The sequence below is a fragment of the Geotrypetes seraphini genome, chromosome 4 (assembly GCF_902459505.1).
Source record: "Geotrypetes seraphini chromosome 4, aGeoSer1.1, whole genome shotgun sequence".
NCBI lineage: Eukaryota > Metazoa > Chordata > Amphibia > Gymnophiona > Dermophiidae > Geotrypetes > Geotrypetes seraphini.
This window is the reverse complement of record NC_047087.1, coordinates 260,645,466-260,668,578: the sequence shown is the minus strand read 5'-3', so window position 1 is coordinate 260,668,578 and position 23,113 is coordinate 260,645,466. Positions and strand designations below refer to the sequence as shown.

Genomic DNA, 23,113 nt, shown 5'->3' with positions numbered 1-23,113 from the left:
TTCAGTGCCAAAAAATGTAAAGTCATGCACCTTGGCAGCTTGGTGAGATCCTAGTGAGGACTGTAGCAGAACGAGACTTAAGGGTGATCATCAGTGAGGACATGAAAACTGCCAAGCAAGTGGAGAAAGCTTCATCTAAGGCTAGACAAATCATAGGTTGTATACGTAGGAGTTTCGTCAGCCGTAAGCCCGAAGTCATTATGCCATTGTATAGATCCATGGTGAGACCCCATCTGGAATACTGTGTACAATTCTGGAGGCCGCATTACCGCAAAGATGTGCTGAGACTTGAGTCAGTCCAGCGAATGGCCACCCGGATGGTCTCGGGACTCAAGGATCTCCCGTATGAGGAACGGCTGGATAAATTGCAGCTATACTCACTCGAGGAACGCAGAGAGAAGGGAGACATGATCGAGACGTTCAAATATCTCACGGGCCATATCGAGGTGGAAGAGGATATCTTCTTTTTCAAAGGTCCCACGGCAACAAGAGGGCATCCGTGGAAAATCAGGGGTGGGAAACTGTACGGTGACACCAGGAAATACTTCTTCACTGAAAGGGTGGTTGATTGCTGGAATAGTCTTCTATTACAGGTAATTGAGGCCAGCAGCGTGCCTGATTTTAAGACAAAATGGGATCGTCACATGGGATCTCTTCACAGAGAAAGGTAGGGGGGGTTATTGGGGTGGGCAGAATGGATGGGCCGTGGCTCTTATCTGCCGTCTGTTTCTATGTTGAACCAACAGATATTTTTACCTCCTCTTCACATAAAACTTGAACTGATGAAAAATTTCAGAAACATGATGAACAAGGAAGGCAAAGGTTTTCTTTATCTAAGACAGATATTTCTAAGAATAACTGATGCCAAGTTTAAGGAAGGCATTTTTGTCGGTCCACAGATCAGGCACATCATCAATGATGAGACATTTGAAGTTGGGTTTTGGCCAGGTACCTGGATTGGCCACCGTGAGAACAAGCTACTGGGCTTGATGGACCATTAATCAGACCCAGTAAGGCTATTCTTATGTTCTTAAGATCTGTTAATCGGGCCAGAGAAAATCACCTGGAAAGCATTCAAGGATGTTGTTGATAATTTTCTTGGCAGTTACAGAGCACCAAACTATATTCAACTGGTTGTCAAACATCTTAGAGCACACAAAACCATGAAGTGCAACATGCCACTTAAGATGCACTTTCTACAGTTACACTTGGACTTCTTCCCTCTTATCTTGGTGCAGTCAGTGATGAACATGGTGAAAGGTTTCGCCAGGACATTGCTACTATGGAAATTATATTATCAGGGCAACTGGAATCCATCAATGCTGGCTGACTATTGTTGGCCACTGTAACAAGATGCACTGGACATTAAGTAGAAATGAAAATAAGCAGGAAAACACTTTTAGCCATAGCAGACTATAACAGCATATCAGAAACTTTGGAAATTAAAACATTTATAGTCAATTAAATATATCATCATAACCCTGGGTTGGTCTAGAGGGGGAAATTTGTTACTGCAGAAAGCCTCTTTACTGGCCTGGAAATGTATTCTATTGTTGTGGCGTTAGGCTGAGGCTCCCACTATTGCCATGTGGAGAAATGAATTGTTTACTTTGTTAAAATTTGAGTATCTGGATGTTTGACGGGGTGATTCTGGTCCCTGGTGGAATTTTCGCAGAATTTGGGCTCCTGTTTGGGAGGGACTGTTCCATAAAGCTAGAAGTTTGCTTTTGAACTTTTGACACTGGAGTGCCGGGGGGGAGGGGTTAGGGTTAGGGTTTGGGGGGTGTCTTTGGTGAGGGGCTTGGATCTTTTAGATCTTCGTGAAGGATTAACACGGAAGACTTTTTTAGTTCTGCTGTTGTCTTTATAGTTTGCTATTGTGATGTTGTATGTATAACCCAAAACTTAATAAAATCTTTTTTTTAATTTTTTTTTAAATACCATCATGTTTCTCAAAATACAAGCAGTGGGAAACTATATTTATGTTTATTTTAAGGAGTCTATCATAATCACCAGTTTGTTTTAAGGAAGTAAAACTTTTGGAAAAATTTGTTGTCCAGTGTTATTTATAATCGAGCTGCTTTTTAAGAAGGCAATAGTCTAAACCTTTACTGCAGAAAAATAATATTTAACTTGTGGATATTATTGTCCAACCAGTCAAAGTATGCATGCTGTTTGACAATACACATACTATACCTCAAGTGAAGAGGTGGGTGGAGATAGCAATATGTATGTATAATTCTGTATAATCAAACCTATCCATGAATTTTCCAAAAGATTACATGCAGAAAGAACAAATACAATTGTTGTATGATTTTTTTTAGGGAGAATAATCAATGAAACTGAAATTGAGTTTCTGTAGAAATAGTAATCAGAAATAAGTTTAAAGAGGGTATAAAAGCATGCATCTCTGAGACTCGAGGCTATACCAAAATGTCAAGATGCTGAGTTTACTGTTATTTCCTACTGGAAAAGACTTTAATAAAATCTAGCATTGGTATTATGAATGTACTGGTCTAAAATTCTCAGCATTTTTAAAATTCTGTAATTCATTCTTAAATTATATTTATTTTATTCATTTATACCCTGCCTACAACTAAGCAGCTTATACACTTCCTCCTCCCAATTCGCAGATTTAGGATTCGCGATTTTGATTATTCATGATTTCCTAAAACCGGAATCACTCCCACCTCCCTCCTGGACCTCCCCTGGTGGTCTAGCAGTCTTTCAGGACAGAAGTGATCTTCTTATGCTCCATGCCCCATGAGTGATCTGAACAGGGCAGGAGCATAGGAAGATTGCTCTTGCTCTTGCCCCGAAAGACCACTAGACCACCAGGTAAGGTCTGGGATACCGGGGGGGGGGGAGGCAGGAGGGAGATGGGGTGGGTCAGAGTCGGTCCAAAGGTTATTTGCGAATTTTCAATATTCGCGGGCCGGCTCTGCCCCTAATCCCCATGAATATTGAGGGAGGAGTGTAATCATATACATACACAATGCTGTAAAACAAATATTCTATCAGATTGACAAACTAAAATATGACAAATCCCCTGGACCGGATGGAATTCACCCAAGAGTATTAAAGGAGTTTAAGGTTGAAATTGGAGAACTACTACAAACCTTAGCTAACATGTCAATTAGAACCAGGCAAATACCAGATGATTGGAAGATAGCGAATGTCATCCCAATCTTCAAAAAATGATCAAGAGGAGAACCGGGTAACTACAGACCTGTGAGTCTTACGTCGGTTCCTGGGAAGATGGTTGAATCATTAATTAAAGATAGCATTGTGCAGCACCTGGAAAATCAAAACCTAATGAGAGCTAGTCAACACGGCTTCAGAAAGGGGAAGTCATGTTTGACGAATTTACTTCAATTTTTTGAGAAGGTGAACAAACAAATTGATAGCGGAGACCCGGTGGATATAATTTACTTGGACTTCCAGAAAGCGTTCGACAAGGTCCCGCACGCAAGGCTTATGAGGAAACTAAGTCATGGAATACAAGGAGACGTACTCAGATGGATCGGCAAATGGCTAGAGAACAGAATGCAGAGGGTAAGCGTAAATGGGAAATTCTCGGACTGGGCGAAGGTGACTAGCGGCGTGCCCCAAGGCTCGGTTCTTGGGCCCATCTTGTTCAATATTTTTATAAATGACCTAGAAGAGGAAACAACAAGCAATATAATCAAGTTTGCAGATGACACAAAACTATGTCGGGCAGTTGGCTATCAAAGGGACTGCGAGGATCTCCAGAAGGATCTTAACCAGCTGGAGAAGTGGGCAGAAAAGTGGCAGATGAAATTTAATATAGACAAATGCAAGGTGATGCATCTGAGTAGGAAAAACAAGGAACATGAATATAGAATGTTAGGTGTAACATTAGGTAAATGCGAACAAGAAAGAGACTTAGGGGTACTGATAGACAGGACCCTGAAGCCATCGGCTCAATGCGCGGCAGCGGCAAAGAAAGCAAACAGGATGTTGGGCATGATAAAGAAGGGCATCACGAGTAGATCGGCGGATGTCATAATGGCGCTTTATAGAGCAATGGTCAGACCGCACTTGGAATATTGTGTCCAACACTGGTCTCCATATCTTAAGAAAGATATAACCCTGCTGGAGAAGGTGCAGAGGCGAGCCATGAAACTAGTCAAAGGTATGGAGAATTTGAGCTACAAAGAACGCCTCAGAAAACTGGGACTGTTCACCCTTGAAAAGAGGAGACTGCGAAGAGATATGATAGAGACTTTTAAAATATTAAAAGGATTTGACAAAATAGACCAAGAAACAGCATTATTCACTTTTTCAGATGTGACACGGACAAGAGGTCATAGACTGAAACTGAGGGGCAGCAGGTCCAGGACAAATGTCAGGAAGTTCTGTTTCGCACAGAGAGTGGTGGACGCTTGGAATGCTCTCCCGGAGGAGGTTGTGACGGAGACTACCGTTCTGGAATTCAAGCGCAAGTTGGATGCATACCTTCTTGCAAATCACATCGAGGGATACGGGAAATCAGGGTCTCCAACAGGGAGCACCTAGCTTGGCCTCCGCGTGTGCGGGTCGCCGGACTAGATGGACCTAGTGTCTGATCCGGCGTTTCTTATGTTCTTATGTCTTGGAATGCAGAATGCTGTATCCCCAAGGAAAAGTTCAAATTTCCTATTATAGAGCCTATTTACTAAGCTGTGTTGTTTAATGAAGGAACAACTATGCGTTAACAGCACAATCTACACTCATTTAACACAGCATGTAAACAATAAACATGCACTATTTCTTGCATTAAACAGCAAACAGTAAAGCAAATACAGTAGAATCTCAGTTATCTGGCACCCATGGGGCTTGGTGGATGCCGGATAACTGGTTTTCTGGTTACCTGAGAGTTACTGTACAATACAGTATTGTAAAAGGAGTGTCTTCCAGATCTCAGTTTCCTCCCTCCCCCTCCTGCCCCAAAGTACCAACACAGCACAATCCTAAGGCACAACCCCCTCCCCCTCAAGCCTCAAAGCAGCAGAAGTAGGCAACAGTCCTGAGCCATAAACCCCCTTCCTTCCTTACCTAAAGTGGTAGCCAGTCAACAGAAAACAGTGCTCAAAACAGGCTACTCGCAGCCAGCCACTTTCTTCTGATGCATCACTTCTGACATGACAGAGGAAAGGCCCTGCTGGGGCTGGCCACGAGCAGCCTGTTTTGAGTGCTGCCTCCTGCTGACCAGCTCTTGCTTCAGGTAAGAAAGGGAAGGGAGGGAGCGAGGAGGTTTGCAGCTCAGCACTGCTGCCTGCTTCAGGGCTTGAGGGAGGGAAATAGGAATTTTGCGACGGAGGACCACTGTGGAGCTGGTGCTTCGAGGCGGGAGGGAGGGGGATTTGTAGCTGACTGTCGATGCTTCTACTACTATGAGGCTTGAGGGAGGGGGATTTGTGGCTCAGGAATGCTGCTGCTTCTGGGATTGAGAGAGGAAGGTGGTTCATGACTCAGGACCGCTGCCGCTGGTGCTTCAGGGACATTTTTTTCATCACTGACAATTTTTTTGCCAGGTGATTGAGAGTACCAGTTAACAGATTCTACTGTACAAATATTTTTTTTATTCCACTAATACTTTAGAAGGTTTAAACAGATTACAGCATAAGAAATAATGATTATATATTCGAGAGCTAACAAGCGATGGGAATAATACTATCATAACATTATTTAAGTATACCAATCAAATTTATAAAAGATCCCTAACTACAATCAGTTTATAATTGTTCCTGCCTAAACTAGCTCCAGTTTTAAAGATGGCTGCCATGACCTTCAGTGACAGTCTCGTGAGACTTCTACTGAGGGTCTTGGCATCCATTTTGGTGGTGGAGATGGCCAAGACAAGAGTGACTGTGAATTGCTCTTATCCTGGTTAGGGTCACTAGACCACCAAGGTGTTTAAGACAGACCCAGAGGGAAGGAGTGGAGCTGACTGATGAATGGCTCCAGGAGGGGGAAAGTTGGGCTGTGTGTGAAGGGGAGAAAAGAGGCTATGTGCAGTGGCAGAGCCTAGTCAGTTTTGTTTTCAGCTTTGGTTTCTGCTGAAACCAAGCAGCTGGTTTCAGTTGGGTTCTAAAGCCTTTAACCCTACTTTAAATTTCATAAAATTCCTGTCCCATCTTGAATTCCTGGAGAGGGCCAGAGGATAAGTACACTAGCACCATGATATTGGTGCATCTGGACATCTGCCCACTGTCCAGAAGCTGTAGATGCTTAGAACACACTGTAAGATATGTATTTTGATATTTTTACTGCAATCTATTTTACCTGTGTGATTAATCTCCCTTTTTCTTATTAAATGTATGCTTTGCAGAGTGCACAGGGGAAGTATATTTTCAGAATTGCATTGTTCTGTATTTTACATTATAGGTCTATATTGCCTCAAATGATTGCTATGTTTAGTTTAAAATTTATTCAGAATATATATATAGATAATATGAAGTGTGAGAACATATGTGACTATCTCTGGGAAAAGATGGCTAGAGCCACTAGAAAAAAAAATGAATGTTTTAATTAATTCTGTTACAGCAAACAATTTGTAATACAACACCCTAGTCCTATTATTATAAAGTTTCCATTTGCTGACTTTGAGTTTTACCTCATTCATTGTATTTGTTTATATTTGTTTTTTATACTACTACTATGGTGTTAATCAGATTGTAAATCTTAAATTGAATTGTACTTGCTGTACATCGTCTTGGGTGAATATCTTCATAAAGGCAGTTAATAAATCTAAATAAATAAAACCTATCCTTTTATTTGAAAAAATAAAATAGTTCAGAATTTCAAACATGTAACTTTTTCAGACCGCTTTTGGACTCATGGCATGAAAATTCAATCATTTTCAACATTTTGGATTTGCTACTATGGAGGGGCATTTTCATTATGATGTCTAAATTCGATTTTGGATGGTTTGGGAAAAATGTTCAAAATTCCAGTAGACAAAATGACCATTTTCAAACCAGAAAAATGTCTCTTTTTTTTTTTTCAAAAATGGCCATTTTCTAGCTGTGTTTGACCTCAGTGCATCTATCTTTTTGAACCATTTTTTTTTTTTTTTTAGAAAAAGATGTCCAAATAAAAAACGCACAAAAACCAACCATTGGAACATAGGAGGGGCTTGCATTCTTAGCAGATTGGCCACACAGTGGGGCACTGCAGTAAAATTCACATAAAAGGTTCCAGATATATATCTCACCATAGCCCCCTTACATTGTATGGGGAGCCTTCAAAAACTTACCAACAACTTACTTTACCCAACTGGATATCTCCCCAGTAGCCCTTATGCCTGCAGTTGTCATCTATGTATCAGTCCAGTAGGGTTTTGATGGGCTCACTTTCCACCGCTAGTGTACTAGTTAGAATGAGATATGAACCTGGGTCCCATTTTCTGCACTGCACTGACCACCTGCTTGCTGCTCTATTAGAACTGGCTATAACATCTGAAACTGTCAGACTGATGTATACTGTTTCATGCACATCTTTGGGGGGGACTGCAGGGAGTCAGTAACCACTGGGTGAGTAAGGGATGTTCATGCCTCCAGTTGGTCATCTAGTCAGTTTGATCACCTTTTTGGCATTATTCGCTATTGAACTCCCACGCCCCCCCCCCCCTCATGCCCACTTGAGATTTAAATTCACTTCAGACAAACAGCAAAAAAAAAAAAAAAAATCTAAAAAAAGTGTTATGTAAATGGCAATTTGGACATTTTAGTAAAATGTAATATGTCCAAATGCCACTTTATTGCACTTTTGGATTTTTTTTTTTTTAATGAGTCTCTCAATCACCTTTTCCAAATGATGGTCACATATAGCATTTAATATTTTGTCTATGTAGATATTTTGGATACAAACAAGATTAATGGGAATGCAATTTCTGAATCTATTTTTACAAGTCCTTATAACCGAGGGGGTACTGAAATGTTCTCAGCCCAACCAAGAAGATAATGACTTGGTTATGGTTCAATGAATGATCTGAAACAATGTTAAAAAAAAAAAAACCCATAGCATTTCATTTCTGCAAATCGGTACTTAATAAAATAAAATACTCTTTCAGCTACAGTGGGAAAATAATGCTCAGAATTTAGGAAGTTGGTTGGGCTGAGAACTTTTCAGCACCCCTCTGTACTTATCCTGAATTAGTAGAAATTTTGATTATAAATTAACATAACAAGATTCCTTTTTCTAATGTTTCTTCCTCTCTCTCTCTTTCTCTGAATTGCTTGATTGACATGCATCATGATGTATGTTGTTTAATTTTTTTTTCCAGAATGAAGGATACCAGCAAAAAGAACCAATTATTTGCTCAGTTCAGGAAAAATGACCGTGACAAACAAAAGTTGATAGAGACCGTGGTAAAACAACTTAGAAGTTTAGCGAATGGTATGTCCCATCATACGTAGACCTGCTTAATGTTTTATCAGTCCAAGATATTATTTGCAGCCAGCATTTCTGCAGAAAAATGAATTCTGTTGAAAAATGCAGTAGAAGATAAAGATTCCTACTGATAAATTTTTCTTTGTATTTTTAACTAAGCACTGTTTTATATAATTTAAATGATATGTGATTTTATCAGCTTGGTAAAACAAGGGACCATATGAGATAAAATGCAGATCCGTCGCAAATTGTTTAGGAGGCAAGCCTATTGTAAATACTATATTTAAACATTTTGTTGGTATGGAATGTACAGATTTTTGTTCTATTTAAGAATTGGAGAAGAGCAGCCCTCATAAAATAATGGTTATGGCTCCCTTGATAAAGATTGACCTTATAAAACCAAAAATGCATATTTTAGAATTTTGCCAGCTGTTTTCTGTTTTTTTTTTCTGTGCGGCCAGCCTTAATGAAATGACCTCTAATGGTGTTAGATACCAGACTACAGTAATCTGATGTGTTGGAAAATAAAAACTACTTAATTTTCGGGACATTTGAATATCCTTTCTGATATTGGCCTGTTAATACTAAATTCATGAATGTGGTTAATAATTCCAGTGCATTTTCCCCTTAATTGCGAACATGCCTGAGCACTCTTCTATTGATTGCACTATAAGTTCTCTCAAATTTAAGCAAAAGAATGAAAGAACAGTGGAAAAACATTGTAAAGCCAAATTTTTGCATCTTTTTGTTGTGCATGCTCTTGGTGGGGGGGGGGGGGTTCATCGCAAAAGTTATTCTTCAAGGAAACATCTTACCAGGTGACTAAATGGATGATAGAAACATACTTCAAAAAGAAAAGTGAAACTGCTAAGCCTGAAATTATTGACTGATCATCGCAGCAAATTAAATTGGTCATTTGCTCTTCAATCTGATGTTCTGAAATATGATATTGCACTTATTCTGTACAGCAAATTAAATTTGTTCTGTTTTACAACCTTAAATAAATTGTGGTTTTGTTCTTAAGCGTGATTTTAACTAACCATCACTGCATTTCATGACTTATCCCAAAGGTATTAACCTTTACATATCCAGAGTTTTCATTTTCTTGTTCATTACAGGGGTGGTATGTGGGGAATGTGAGGGGATTTAGGGCCACTTGTAGAGTCCTATAGTGGCTTCTCATTTGCGTTAGACAGTGAGGGCTCAAAAGCAGGGCTATGAGTGAACCCCTCCCCCACACACACAAGTCATAGTGCTGGCCTTCTTTATACAGAGCCTTTGTCTTCACGCCTAGTTCTCCAGGACCACCAACAGGTCAGGTTTTCAGGATATGCCTGATGAATAACCATATGAGAGATTTCCATGCTCACTACCTTTATTATATGCAAATCTATCTCATGCATATTTATCAGGGATATCCTGTAAACTTGATCTATTGGCAGCCCTTGAAGACTAGGAATGAAGACTGAGGGTTTAGAAGTACTCGTATATTATTTCTGTGTGGAGATAGTGGTTGGCCTGTCTGAACATTCTGTCAGTGCTGATTATGTTATGGGTCCATTGAACATGCCTTGTTTTAAGTTGTGAATTTTGAGTCTGCAGAACAGAAGTGAGATCTTCTGGAACCATTTTGACCTATTGACGCTATTATTATGTGTCATATGTTTCATCCCTATAGCAGCAAAAGATGTGGAATAAACATAACAATATCCTAGCTTCTAATATTTTTCTAGCAGAACTTTAAAAATATATGACTCCCAAATTTCAAAATACAGCAATTGTTAAAAAATTAAGGTACAGTGTTTAATTTGCAAACACACAACTCACAATGGCCTGCCTCTGTTAAAAACAACTTTCAAAAAACCTGGTTTTTGTCCTCTTTTTCTTTTTTGTGAAGTGCACAAGCCCAGAGATAAATATTTATGGGCAAGAAGTTGATCTGATTCTCTGTATATTTTTATAGTATTTCCATGTATACAGTATATCCAATCATACAAACAATATATTCAGACATGTAAATACCCATAATGATTTGAAGTAATTTTATTCATAAGAATATTAGAGCCGTACAATGCCAACCTTACCAATTTCTACAAGGGGCATTATCTACCTTCTGTATAAAGCCAAATGACTAACCTCTAAAATCATTTCTTTCAATTACATGCAAAATATAATAGCAACTTATATCTGATGTTTGGAATCTTGCAAATGCAACTATTGTTGCTTTCTTCATATGTTACATAGAAAAGGGAGATCAAAATTACAGTCCTGCCTTTTTGCCTGGATATTTTACATGGAGCCTTTTACTAGATCAGATCTACTGTATAGACACTTAAATAAAATGTTGAAATATCCAAAGTACACTTTCCAACGTACTTAAGCTTAACAGGTGCAAACTTGAAATGATTCTGTGCCCTGATTTTCTGGCTTTAAGTGTACATAGGTATCTGCTTTGGGGGGGGGGGGGGATATGGCTGCCTTAACCCTAAGGATGAAAACTATCATTTTGTATTTTATCCATGATTTTACAGGTATTTCCTAATACACTCCTATCCTTGAGATATATTTTCACATAAAATGCAATTGCTTTAAATGCTTATTAAACTTAGGGTTCCTTTTACTAAGCTGCGATAGTAGTTTTAGCGCACGCAGAATTGCTGCACGCACTAGCATTGAGCTGGCGTTAGTTCTAGCCACGTAGCGTGGGTTTAGCGTGCGGGGCAATTCTGCGTGCACTAAAAACGCTATCGCAGCTTAATAAAAGGAGCCCTTAGTCTATCACAACAAAGGCAACATACTCCACAAAGTAATTTAATCCCTTTCCCTATATACTTAGGCCTTAGTTTTGTTGTTTGGATTTTAAGTGGGACATTTTGTGAAAGGTTCAAGAGGGCAATCCAAAGTAGTTCTGTGTTCAAAATGGGGAAAAAAAATTATTGGCAAAAACGTTAATCTTCTAGTTCCTAAAATGCAATTGCTCTAATTGGGGGGTCAATAAATTATATTGGTTTCATAGTGGTGCCTTTAGAAAACGTGGGAAAGAGACCATTCTCTAGAGAGGAGTAGGCAAATCCACTCTTCGGCATCTAAACAAACTTGGACAGGTGTTTCCCGTATCACTGTGACAAAGGACATAGTACACCTGGAAGCAAGCTCAAAAGAAATCTCCCTTGGGATCTAGATTAGGGCATCTCTTCTGTCTCTAAAGCAACGGCAAAATCAGTTTGTGCCGGAGAGCCCACATTGCATGTAGAGCAGATAGGATCCAATCACTGGAAACAAGGGAAAGAAAGAATTGTTCGTACAAAAAGTGAAGTTAAATTAAAACCAACAATTATAAAGACTTAGAAACTAATGTTGTGGTTGAAGATAATACGTGATTTAAATATTTATATGCCTGTCACGATTGTAAAATTTGAGATGGTTTCTCTTAGATATATTTTCCTTTGTCCTCTTAGGAACAAGACAACCCAAATAATGTGGACTATATGGTGATTTATGACTATTTCTTTTTTTCTTTTATAATATCTTTTCTTCTTTTTTTTATTTCTTAGAATTTGTTATTAATGTAACAAATAGAAATGAATAAAATATATATTTTTTTAAAACCTAACAATTACTATTGTACAGTGTGTACGTCACTTTTCCTGAATAAACTTTTCAAAAAGTAAATCTATTTTATATGTTGCCACCAGAGAATGAACGTGAACAGAAGATTATTTTTAGGTCCCCGCCACAATTTGGCATGGCACGGTGACCTATATAAAAGTATTGGACAATTATGTTGTACAGTTACACATTTTATCAGAGAATGGTGATGTATATAATTGGAGTTTTGTGTAGCCATTGGTATTTCTTGCAGTGAAAGTAGGAAAATATCTCACAAATTTGTTCGAAATGGTATTGTGTTCTGCTGTGACTTTGGAGTAGCAAGTTTTTTTATTATTATTATTTTTTTAAATTTATCACCCAGTGGAATACAATTTTGCAAAATAGATGTTGGAGTTGTAATAGGTGAAGTAAAATATAGTATTTGAAGATATCTTGCATTTAATTTCACATTGTGGCTTTCTGAGAATAGCTCAAATAAAGAAATGTCTTGCTTCTCATATAACGCCTGATCTGTATATAATCACTGGTCTTTTCCTCTCCCTACGCAGAGACAAATTTTTGTAGGTCTTAAGTACATTCACATCTTGAAAAAAGGCAACAAGACCTAAAAGGGCAGTGATAAAATAGCCTAATGAAAGTGATGGCGAATCTGGATAAAATGGCATCCTTTCAGGTTCATTGTTAGAGTTAAAAATATGTAATACTTGTAAATAAACAGCATTTTGGATGTTAAGTATCTAATATCTTTGTGTATTTGTTGTAGGAAGGTACTGGAGGTTTTGCTATATCTATAATCCAAATTATAAGATGGAAAAATAGTTTGTTCAACTACTCATACAACATGCAACTATTTGTGAACAAATTGATTGCAGATGGTATTTATAAAAAGACCCAAGGCAAAAAGCCATGATTTATTTCATGTCCTTACTGGGGTGACGTGTTCATCATCGGTTTTGTTTAATTTATAATGCAGGCAATACCCTAATGCATCAATATGATGCTATGAAAGATTTTGAAGAAGAGCATTTAACTTATGCCCCCCATGTTTGCTATATCTATATCATGATTACTATAGGAGAACTCAAGAAGTACAATTACTTTTAAATGAAGATTTTACAGAATCCTTGAAGAGTAATCACACCATGAAGCCATAGGTTTGCAGTTGATTTGATCTGCATAACTCTTTTTGGCACTAAACTAAAGACAACATTAAAATGAACGTAACTATTGGAATTTATACATTCAAGAACATGATTGTGCTGTCCCTAAGAACGTGCTTTTTACAGTGCAATCGGATTCTATCTGCAGCCTTGCTCGATGTCCGAGGGTTCCTAGTCTTTTAAGTACGGTAGGTATGAAAGTTAAGCTCTGGTTTTGAAACTATATTTACTACCTGGTTCTTTAGAACATTACAGCTCTTGATGCCACCCCCTTCACCCTCTCCAGCTCCCCACATTCTTTCAATCAATACCAGCACTTCCCACCGTCTCCAATCATTGTAGTTTGTCGAGCTCTTTAAATATGCATAATAGACGTCAGTTGAGAAAGTGGCTCATATATAGTAAGCCAATATGTACAGAAAAGTTCAGTCAAGGTGGAGAATAGTTTAAAAGGTGAAATAGTGGTAGTCTTGCAGGTATGAATCATTCCACTTTTCGGAGCAAATGTTTGCAGAACTGGTAAGTATTATTATTATTTCCTAAATCTGCTGGAATTAAAGAACACCTGTTAAAAAAACAGCATTATCTTTTGTTTACTTTTATATGCTGTTGCCAGTATGACTTTCGTTTCACTTAAGACACCTTTACGGAAAGGGGTAAAACGCGGACCTGACGGACCTCGCGGATCTAAAACCGCACGTCCTTAAAAATCTGAGGTCCGTGTCACTTTTAGTCTCTGGCTCTGACAGACCTCTATGATAATTTAGCTCTGACGGATCCGTCTCAGCATAGGGAGGGAAAAGTATTAGGATCCGTCAGCGCTAAAATGTTTTTCCTGCGCCCGAGGAACCAGATTATTCCTGAAAGAATAAGTAATCAGTCAGTGTAAGTTATTCAGGGATAGGAAGACAGATCGCCAGAAATTGGTGTGCCTGCTACAATGTCTGAAGATATTCAATAAAAATACATACAAGTGGTATATTCAACTACAGGACTGGGAAACATTGTGATTCAAATATTTATAGTTCAGAAAGTGATGTTTTTTCCATGCAAAATCCAACAAGGATTTCTTAAAAAAAATTAATGAATGAGATGTTTCCTTAAGAACGAAAGCCTTTATTTCAAAAACATTAACAATGCACAAGAGAACAAAATCCATCTGTATGTGATCGAATTAATAACAGACTTACAGAAACTGGCTATATTTGCGCCCTTCCCTTTTCACTAAGTGCACTGTTTTTACAGGATCCGCTTACACACTACGCGTCAGCTCTGACCGCTGCAACGTGTCAAACCCCAATTCCAACCTGCACCAAAGCCCGGAGACGTCGCTCCTGGACGGCTAAGCTCTCCCATCCCCACAACGGTAGTCTCTGCCTCTGACAGACCTCTATGACATTGTAGTGCTGACGGATCCTAATACTTTTCCCTCCCTATGCTGAGACGGATCCGTCAGAGCTAAAATGTCATAGAGGTCTGTAAGAGACAGAAACTACATGTGGCACGGACGCAGACCTCAGATTTTTAAGGACGTGCGGTTTTAGATCTGTCGGGTCCGTGAGGTCCACGTTTTACCCCTTCCCCACCTTTATCACTTTTAGCAGCCAGTTCAGCTGCATGTTATAGGAGGGGGTGCTGAAAAGTTCTCAGCCCAACTAACCAACTTCCTAAATTCTGAGCATTATTTTGCCACCGTAACTGAAAACAGCATTATCTTATTTGTGAAGTGCCATTTTGCAGAAACTAAATTCTATGGGTTTTGGGGGGTTTTGTTTTGTTTTTTACCTTGTTTCAGATTATTAACCATATCCAAGTCATTCTCTTCTTGGTTGGGCTGAGAACTTTTCAGCACCCCCTTGTACTTATGGGCCTTTTCTCTCTTAAGCAAAAAACCACCTCCCATTTCTGATGGTAAAATGAACTGGCTGATGCATGTTAAAAAGCCTTTCTAGGAATGGAACTGGAAAAATCATATTTTGTTTCTGTTAGCAGATCTGATTACTAGAAAATGAAACACTTCCAGCTGTCTTTAATGCGATTTTCCGTTTGTTAGGCTAAAGTATGTCAAATCTAAATAAATGACCTAATTACCACCATACCAGTTGTATCCAGAATGTGCCAAATTTGAAAATGAAATTGTGCTAATTGTATAAGACTACTTTGCCTTTCTTGGATGTCTTGGTTTTTGAAAATGTTCACAAGCAGTCTTTAAAACAAATTATATATATATATTTTTTTTTAATGGCTTAGAAAGTGGGGACTGATGTTTCTTTTTTCTGAACAGCGACAGATGTCTTGGTTTCTGAAAATATTCATAAACAGAATCTTTAAAACAGCATATAGATCAGAAAAATGATATTTTAAAAAGAGGAGTTTAATTTTTCTTCCACTTTTATGGACAGCCAAGCTGCTCAGAATTAGGGAGATCTTACTTCAGCTGGCACAAAATGCACAGAAAAGAGAGGTGATTTTTTTTCCACATCCGCTGTTGAACCAATAACAAAAAGCAAGTCACCTGCAAAAGTGGATTAGTAAAGACTGGAAGATGTTTCTCGTGGAGATCAATTACTTATCCGTCCTTGAAACTGCTGCAACATCCATTCTATCTGTGGTGCTGCTCTTGGCTCTCTCTCGTTACTTATGGACTCTCAGATGGAAAAGAAGCAGGGACAGGAAGAAGAATTTGCCTCTTCCCAAAGGGTCTATGGGCTGGCCTTTCTTTGGGGAAACTCTACACTGGCTTGTTCAGGTAAACCTTTTAAAAATCCGTTCGTATTTACACAAAGACTTCAGTCCCAAAAAACATACAAATAAGAGAGTTCCAATGTTGTCACCGTATATAATAATCCCTAAATTGTAATCATTAATCAGTTTTCATAAATGGTTATTACTTAATTCCCCTCAAATAAAGCTATAGAGCACTTACATTATTTGACCCTTCGTGAACACGTTTGTTCATGTATCTACTTTTTTGGGGGTGGATGGGTCGGGGGGGAATTGGTAAACCTACATATATATACTGTATCCTTATTTTAGCTTTAAAGTTTTTCTTGAAGACTCCTGGAGAAGTCATTTTAAACATAATGCTATAAAGAACACAAGTAAAAGTACATGTGCTTTTCCACACTCATGTAACACCACCTCTAACATACATTTTCAAAGATGTGTTTATCTATCATTGAAGTTAGGGATAAGGCAACACTAGGGTTTGCTGATTCGGTAATGTAGATTCCCTTTTTGTTTTATTGCAGGGCTCGGATTTCCACAGTTCCAGAAGAGAGAAGTATGGCAATGTGTTCAAAACTCACCTTCTGGGGAAACCTGTCATTCGAGTAACGGGAGCAGAAAACATTCGTAAAATCTTACTAGGAGAGCACAGCCTTGTCAGGACTCAATGGCCCCAAAGCACTCAGATTATCCTGGGCTCGAACACCCTTGTGAATTCTATCGGAGACCTTCACCGACAGCGGAGAAAGGTAAGCTGGGGTAGAGAGGAGACTATTCCAAAGAACTTCCTGCAGGGCTTACTGAGGAGTGTGGTGTGAATCACAGAGCTATAAAAAAAGGGGTGGTGGTGGTGGTGGTTTAGCTCATAAATATACTTGAGAATAGTGTTTGCTTTATGTGACTCAATATAGAAAAAAATTATATATTTTTTTTTTAGTAAATGGTGTCTTTTTATTAACTAATTCGGGTTCCTTTTACAAAGCTGCACTAGAAGTTTTTTTTTTTTTTAGCGCGTTCGCTGTAGGAGCCTCTACCGCAGCTATGTAAAAGCCAGCGTAACTAACTCAAGTATGTTCTTGGTAGCTGATAACCCAATGGCAAAGTCATACAAGAGAAATACAAGGACCTGCGACTACGAACTTCTCTGGAAATGCAATGGCTGTATGTGAACAGCTTTCTCATTTCATTCCTATAGAAAGCAGAAGTAGGGAAATTGGGACCCTTCCACCGTATACGTCGTGCCACTGCAATCCTGCCCAGTCTGTTATCATAGCTCAGAAGTGCTGCTAATGATTTGATGAAACTTTAGGGGCAAGGAACTCTCCAGTTCTGTGATCAGTGGCCGAAAACAGTCTCTTTCCCGACACATATTTGGCAAAGTTGTTTTCATCGGTCAAAGGTGGTCTTAACTTTCTGTTCTGCTCCCCTTCAGATTATGGCCAGAGTGTTCAGTCGCTCCGCGCTCCAAAGCTACATCCCTCGCATCCAAGAGACAGTGAACGGGGAGCTGCAGAGCTGGTGCAGGGAGGCCGGGCCTGTGGCCGTCTATTCGGCAGCCAAAGTCCTGACTTTTCGCATTGCAGTTCGCATCCTGCTGGGACTCAGCCTGGAGGAGAAACAGTTCAAAGACCTGGTGAAAACTTTTGAACAGCTGGCGGAAAACCTCTTTTCTTTACCTCTTGATATTCCCTTCAGTGGACTACGTAAGGTACAGGAAGCTAAACTTGTCTCTTCTTGACTTTCCGTTAGTTACAAAATATGTGTGATAAAGCAAAGCACTGCCTAATGTCTTTAGCAGAATAGCATGCTTATATTTCCATCAATACAAGCCTTATCATTACTGCCACTGCATTAAGGGCTGCTTTTACAAAGATGCGTTAGGGCCAAAGCGCGCGCTAGTCGCTACTGCCTCCTCTTGAGCAGGCAATAGTTTTTCAGCTAGCGCGCGCTAATCCGGTGTGTGCACTAAAAACACTAGCGCACCTTTGTAAAAGGAGCCCTAAATGTTGCCTTTAAGCCTTATGGAATATTTATTTTCCTTCTACTTAAAATCCCTGATATACTAGAGAAGGCTGCACAGAGCTTCTGACCCATTACTGAATTTCATTAATAACTACAGAAAATAAACACTTTCAGACTTTCAGGAATAATCTAGTGTCGCAGAAATACTTTTTACCTATTCATCACATTTTCTAAAACACATTTGGCTTTGTTAGTTCGATTCGCAGTAATGTAGAAGCACGAGTCCTTTTAGTCTAGCCTAAATATTCATGTATTGGTTTCTTATCTGTTAGGAGGGGCCTCGTACAATTTTACACAACGTGAATAAGAGAACTGCGAGCCCCATCATTGTACCAATTGTTGTCCGATTTTGTTTTAGCTCCAGTGGGAACGATGTAAAAAATCTGGCAAATATTAACTGGCAGTGATAATATTCCAAGGAACATTAGTCACTTGTTCCAAAAGCACTGTTTTTTAACTTATTGACTACAAAGTGAACGAAAATCTTTTCTGTGAAATCCAAAATGATGACTCGATTGTAGTTATACAATTTGATTAATGGAGTTCCGTTTTCTTTCCTTTTTGATAATTTGGTTGCAAATGACGGTATAGTACATGAAATTAATAATTGATCATATAAATGCATATAAAATTGAGACATTTCACCAAGACTGAAAATTGAAATAAACCACGTTTGACAAGCTACACTGGGGTTTTGCTGAGAGATAAATATCAAACATGTATGTAGAAGAAATACATTTTATAAGTGCTCCTGTGATGGGACACTTTCCCTCTGCTCAATGTTTAAGAAAAAATTAGTAAAGCTGTATAAATGTTTTATTATAAATACCTTGTAGATTTTTTTAAAAAAATAATAAAATAGTATCAAACCACATTTTAAATGTAGAACTTTAGAACTTTGAAAAATCAATAATTATTATCAACAAAAGAAATATATTGAATTTTATTGTTTTAAGTTGAGGTAAACAGTAGAAAAGGATCACATGAACTCAAAGTTACAATAAATAGTGGAATATACTAGACCTGCATTTAAAAACAAAGAACCATTTTACCACATAAAGCACTGGGACCAGTTCTCAGGGATGTTCAGCTAGAGGCTTCCAAGAACACTAGCATTTGTTGGTCAGGGTTTGTGATTACTGAGGAGAGTTTCAAGTTACTTTTCTGGCAATGAGTACAAAAGACAGGACTCAATAGCAACACAACCTTTAACATCAAGCTAGTTCGGGTACAGAAGGCAAAAGCTGTGTCTCCTGTTTCTTTGTGGATCTGATTATAGGACAAGCGTTTTGGAAAGCTGGCACTTTAAACTTGGGGAATCTCTTTTGTTCTTCCTTCCTCTCTCTCTCCAGCCTCTGTTTTTTGTTTTTGCTTAATGAGAGTGTAAGGGTGATTCTCAGCTATAGAGCAATGCCCACCTCTATCAGCACCTTTTTTGATTGATTGTCTCTCCAAAAGCGGAAAGAATGTGTGAGAACAACTGAATCTTAATCTGAACTTTTAACAAGTCCTAAAGGAAGGATAGGAACTGTGGCAAGGAGTGAGGAGATATGACAGTTCATAAAAGCTTTCTAGTGCAGACTTTCTAAGGATAGGGCCTTTTAAAGTTCAGCAAGTCTTGTCTGCAAGTGAGTATCTTCTGTTATCTGAGGACAAGTAGACAGTATATTCTCACATGTGGGTGACATCATCCGCAGAGCCCTGGTACAGATAGTAAACAAGTGCACTGTCACTTTAAAAGCTTGAAGACCGTCCACACTGCATGCGCAAGTGCCTTCCCATCCAACGATATCTCACGGGACCACCAGTTCTTTGTTTTCTTATGTCTCTGCAGAAGACATCTTTCTCTTTCAGTGCATCAGTGTAAGTTTTTTCTTTAAAATCTCTTTTTTAGACATTTATTTTGTGCTTATAGTTTGTTCATTCATTTTAGACATCTCTCTTGTGGCCTTCCCAATTTTTTTTTCAACGAAAGTTTTAGTCAATGCACTGATGACAGATCACTGTCCTTACAGTTGGTGTCACCTCTGAAACATGCCTCAATACCAGGGTCACCAATGCTTCAACACACAACTACCGTATTTTCACGTAGATAACGCGCACCCGTGTAAAACGCGCACACGGGTATAGCGCGAGGAAAACACAAATTTATGTACAGAAATTTTTGTATACCGCGCACACCCGTATACCACGCATGCTGCCCGACTCTCCAGTCGCCCGCTCCGACTCTCCTCTGGCCACCCCGACTCTTCTTTCGCCCGCCCCGACTCTCCTCTACCCCTTGAAGTCCTGTCCCCACCCTGAAAGCCTGATGCCCCCCCCCGACGTCCGATTCATCCCCCCCCGCAGGACCGCTCGCACCCCCACCCCGAAGGACCGCTCGCACGCACCCCCACCCTGAAGGACCGCTCGCACCCCCACAGCCTCCCGACCCCCCCATCATGTAGAAGCTCCTACCGGTGTCCTGCTGCTTCCCCTCTTGCCCCGCCGACTCCCCGACATGATCGGGGCAAGAGAGAGCTCAAGCCCTCTTGCCCCAGCCAACCGCGGCACCCCCGACATGATCGGGGCAAGAGGGAGCTCAAGCCCTCTTGCCCCGCCGACTCCCCGACAATATCGGGCCAGGAGGGAGCCCAAGTCCTCCTGGCCCTGGCGACCCCCCCCTAGTTGTTCGGGCCAGGAGGGAGCCCAAATCCTCCTGGCCACGGTGACCCCCTACCCCCACCCTGCACTACATTACGGGCAGGAGGGATCCCAGGCCCTCCTGCCCTCGACGCAAACCCCCCTCCCCCCAACGACCGCCCCCCCAAGAACCTCCGACCGCCCCCCCAGCCGACCCGCGACCCCCCTGGCCGACCCCCACGAAACCCCCACCCCCCTTCCCCGTACCTTTCTGTAGTTGGCCGGACAGACGGGAGCCAAACCCGCCTGTCCAGCAGGCAGCCAACGACGGAATGAGGCCGGATTGGCCCATCTGTCCCAAAGCTCCGCCTACTGGTGGGGCCTAAGGCGCCTGGGCCAATCAGAATAGGCCCGGGAGCCTTAGGTCCCTCCTGGGGGCGGGGCCTTGGGCACATGGTCGGGTTGGGCCCATGTGCCTCAGGCCCCGCCCCCAGGTGGGACCTAAGGCTCCCGGGCCTATTCTGATTGGCCCAGGCACCTTAGGCCCCACCAGTAGGCGGAGCTTTGGGACGGATGGGCCAATCCGGCCTCATTCCGTCGTTGGCTGCCTGCCGGACAGGCGGGTTTGGCTCCCGTCTGTCCGGCCAACTACAGAAAGGTACGGGGAAGGGGGGTGGGGGTGTCGTGGGGGTCGGCCAGGGGGGTCACGGGTCGGCTGGGGGGGGCGGTCGTTGGGGGGAGGGGGGTTTGCGTCGAGGGCAGGAGGGCCTGGGATCCCTCCTGCCCGTAATGTAGTGCGGGGTGGGGTTATGGGGTCGCCATGGCCAGGAGGGTTTGGGCTCCCTCCTGGCCCAAAAAACTAGCCGGGGGGGGGGGGTCGCCAGGGCCAGGAGGACTTGGGCTCCCTCCTGGCCCGATATTGTCGGGGAGTTGGGGAATCGGCGGGGCAAGAAGGCTTGGGCTCCTTTTTGCCCCGATCGTGTCGGGGAGTCGGCGGTCCTTCGGGATGGGGGTGCGGGTGCGTGCGAGCGGTCCTGCGGGGGGTGAATCGGACGTCGGGGGGGGGGGGAGAACTATGTAAAAAAAATTTTGTACAACACGCTCACGCGTATACCGCGCAAGGGTATGCACGGTTTGTAAAAACACGTATAACGCGCACGTTATATGCGTGAAAATACGGTAATGCACCTATGATATTCATTCAAGTACAGGTATTTCTGAAAGAACAGCTTACCATACTGTTGCAGAAGGTGACTCATAGCTGGGCTACTACAGGAGTACTTGATACCATTTCCTGATTACATATTGCCAGCTTCAATTCAGCCTGAGCATTAGCCTTCATCTTAATCAGGATATCAAGCTTAAGACATCAGCATCAGCACATAGGTCCACATCGAGAGAATGAAGTTCATCTAATTCTTGATGTTCGAGACACATCGATGTTCTCCATGTTGATCTCCTCAAAGCTCCTCTAGATGTTGATCTCCTTGATGCTCTCCTGGACATCGATATCCTTGATGCTCCTCTAGACATCAGCATCCACCTCCTTGGCATCCAACTGAGGAGAGAGAGCACAACGTCAAGGACTATGACTCTGACCTGACTGCACACTTCTAGTGACTATACAGAATTATCAACAGAGGAGACTTACCCCTCTTTTATGAAACTGCGACAGCAGTTTCTAGCGCAGGGAGCCACGCTGAATGGCTCTGCTATCACAGTTTCGTAAAAGGAGGTCTTCAGACCCATCTCCTGCTTTTCACAAGGAATCACCCTGGAGAGAGTCTGTCTTTCACTAGGTTTATCAGACAAATGGGGCAAGCTCTACCAATTAAAATGGAATCAGAATTTCAATCTCAGGCAGAGCTCATGGATGCATTGTGACAGGGAAGTTCCTGTCACTGGTTTAAAACCTGCTTTTAACCCTGCCTCTCAAACAAATGTGCCTATTCCTAAACCCAGGAAGCTGCCCATTAACTCTATTCCCAGTACTAAGAGCAGACAGGCAGGGCAGAACAGAGAAGGAATAGCAGAGGAGAACAGAATACCTGTTCCAAGTCACTATAATCCCTTTTATAAATCCTTTGTTAATTCTCTAACTAAACCTCTGGTCAGGAAATCTGACCCAATAAGGGTTAAGGAAAGGGGTGGAGCTGACAGGCAGAAGTGGCTAGAGCAGGAATAAAGGTTACTCCAGAGAATAAAGCACAGCCAGCTGAGCACAGCAGGAGGCAATCAGGAACTTGGAGGGAAGGGCCTGCCTTACAGAGCAGGGAACGAAAAGCTAGCAGCTCAGTCTTACAGCACTCTGCTAGAAAACTCCCTAACCCATAGCACTGGCACACTAGCAAAACTTTGCTTCCCAAGCAGAGGCTAAGGGGAAGAGAAAAGCTCCAGGAGCAGGGCTTGCCAAAGGCTGCTTCAGAGGACAGCCTGTATCCAGATTCAGAAAGTGAGGAGTCTCTCATGGAGGTAGAGGGAGACCTCTCTGAGAGAAATGATGTGGACTGCAGCCCTGAAGTCTTGAAGTATGTGTCTGATTGCAGCATGGGTCAGTAAGGTACTGTGTGGGG

The 23,113-nt window shown here is 41.2% G+C and overlaps 2 protein-coding genes and 1 long non-coding RNA gene across 8 annotated transcripts in view; 2 read left to right on the top strand and 1 right to left on the bottom strand.

Moving 5' to 3' along the window:
• The window catches only part of EXOC6 (exocyst complex component 6), a 254,284-nt gene extending 245,339 nt beyond the window's left edge, over positions 1-8,945 (top strand). For all 6 annotated transcript variants that reach the window (XM_033941888.1, XM_033941883.1, XM_033941884.1 and 3 more), the window contains one exon: positions 8,291-8,945. In XM_033941888.1, coding sequence (XP_033797779.1) covers positions 8,291-8,344 — 54 coding nt within the window. In that variant the 3' untranslated portion in view covers positions 8,345-8,945. The remainder of the gene's footprint in view (positions 1-8,290) is intronic.
• Positions 8,946-15,682: 6,737 nt separating this feature from the next.
• The window catches only part of LOC117360027 (cytochrome P450 26C1), a 30,828-nt gene continuing 23,397 nt past the window's right edge, over positions 15,683-23,113 (top strand). Inside the window, exons 1-3 of the mRNA XM_033943585.1 lie at positions 15,683-15,918; positions 16,421-16,645; positions 17,329-17,604. Of these exons, the coding sequence (XP_033799476.1) occupies positions 15,715-15,918; positions 16,421-16,645; positions 17,329-17,604 (705 nt within the window). The 5' untranslated portion in view covers positions 15,683-15,714. The remainder of the gene's footprint in view (positions 15,919-16,420; positions 16,646-17,328; positions 17,605-23,113) is intronic.
• Positions 17,417-23,113, bottom strand: part of LOC117360029 — a 43,510-nt gene continuing 37,813 nt past the window's right edge. The window contains exons 2-3 of the long non-coding RNA XR_004539346.1: positions 21,775-22,098; positions 17,417-17,502 (exon numbers count right to left, since the gene is read on the bottom strand). This is a non-coding gene — a long non-coding RNA (uncharacterized LOC117360029). The remainder of the gene's footprint in view (positions 17,503-21,774; positions 22,099-23,113) is intronic.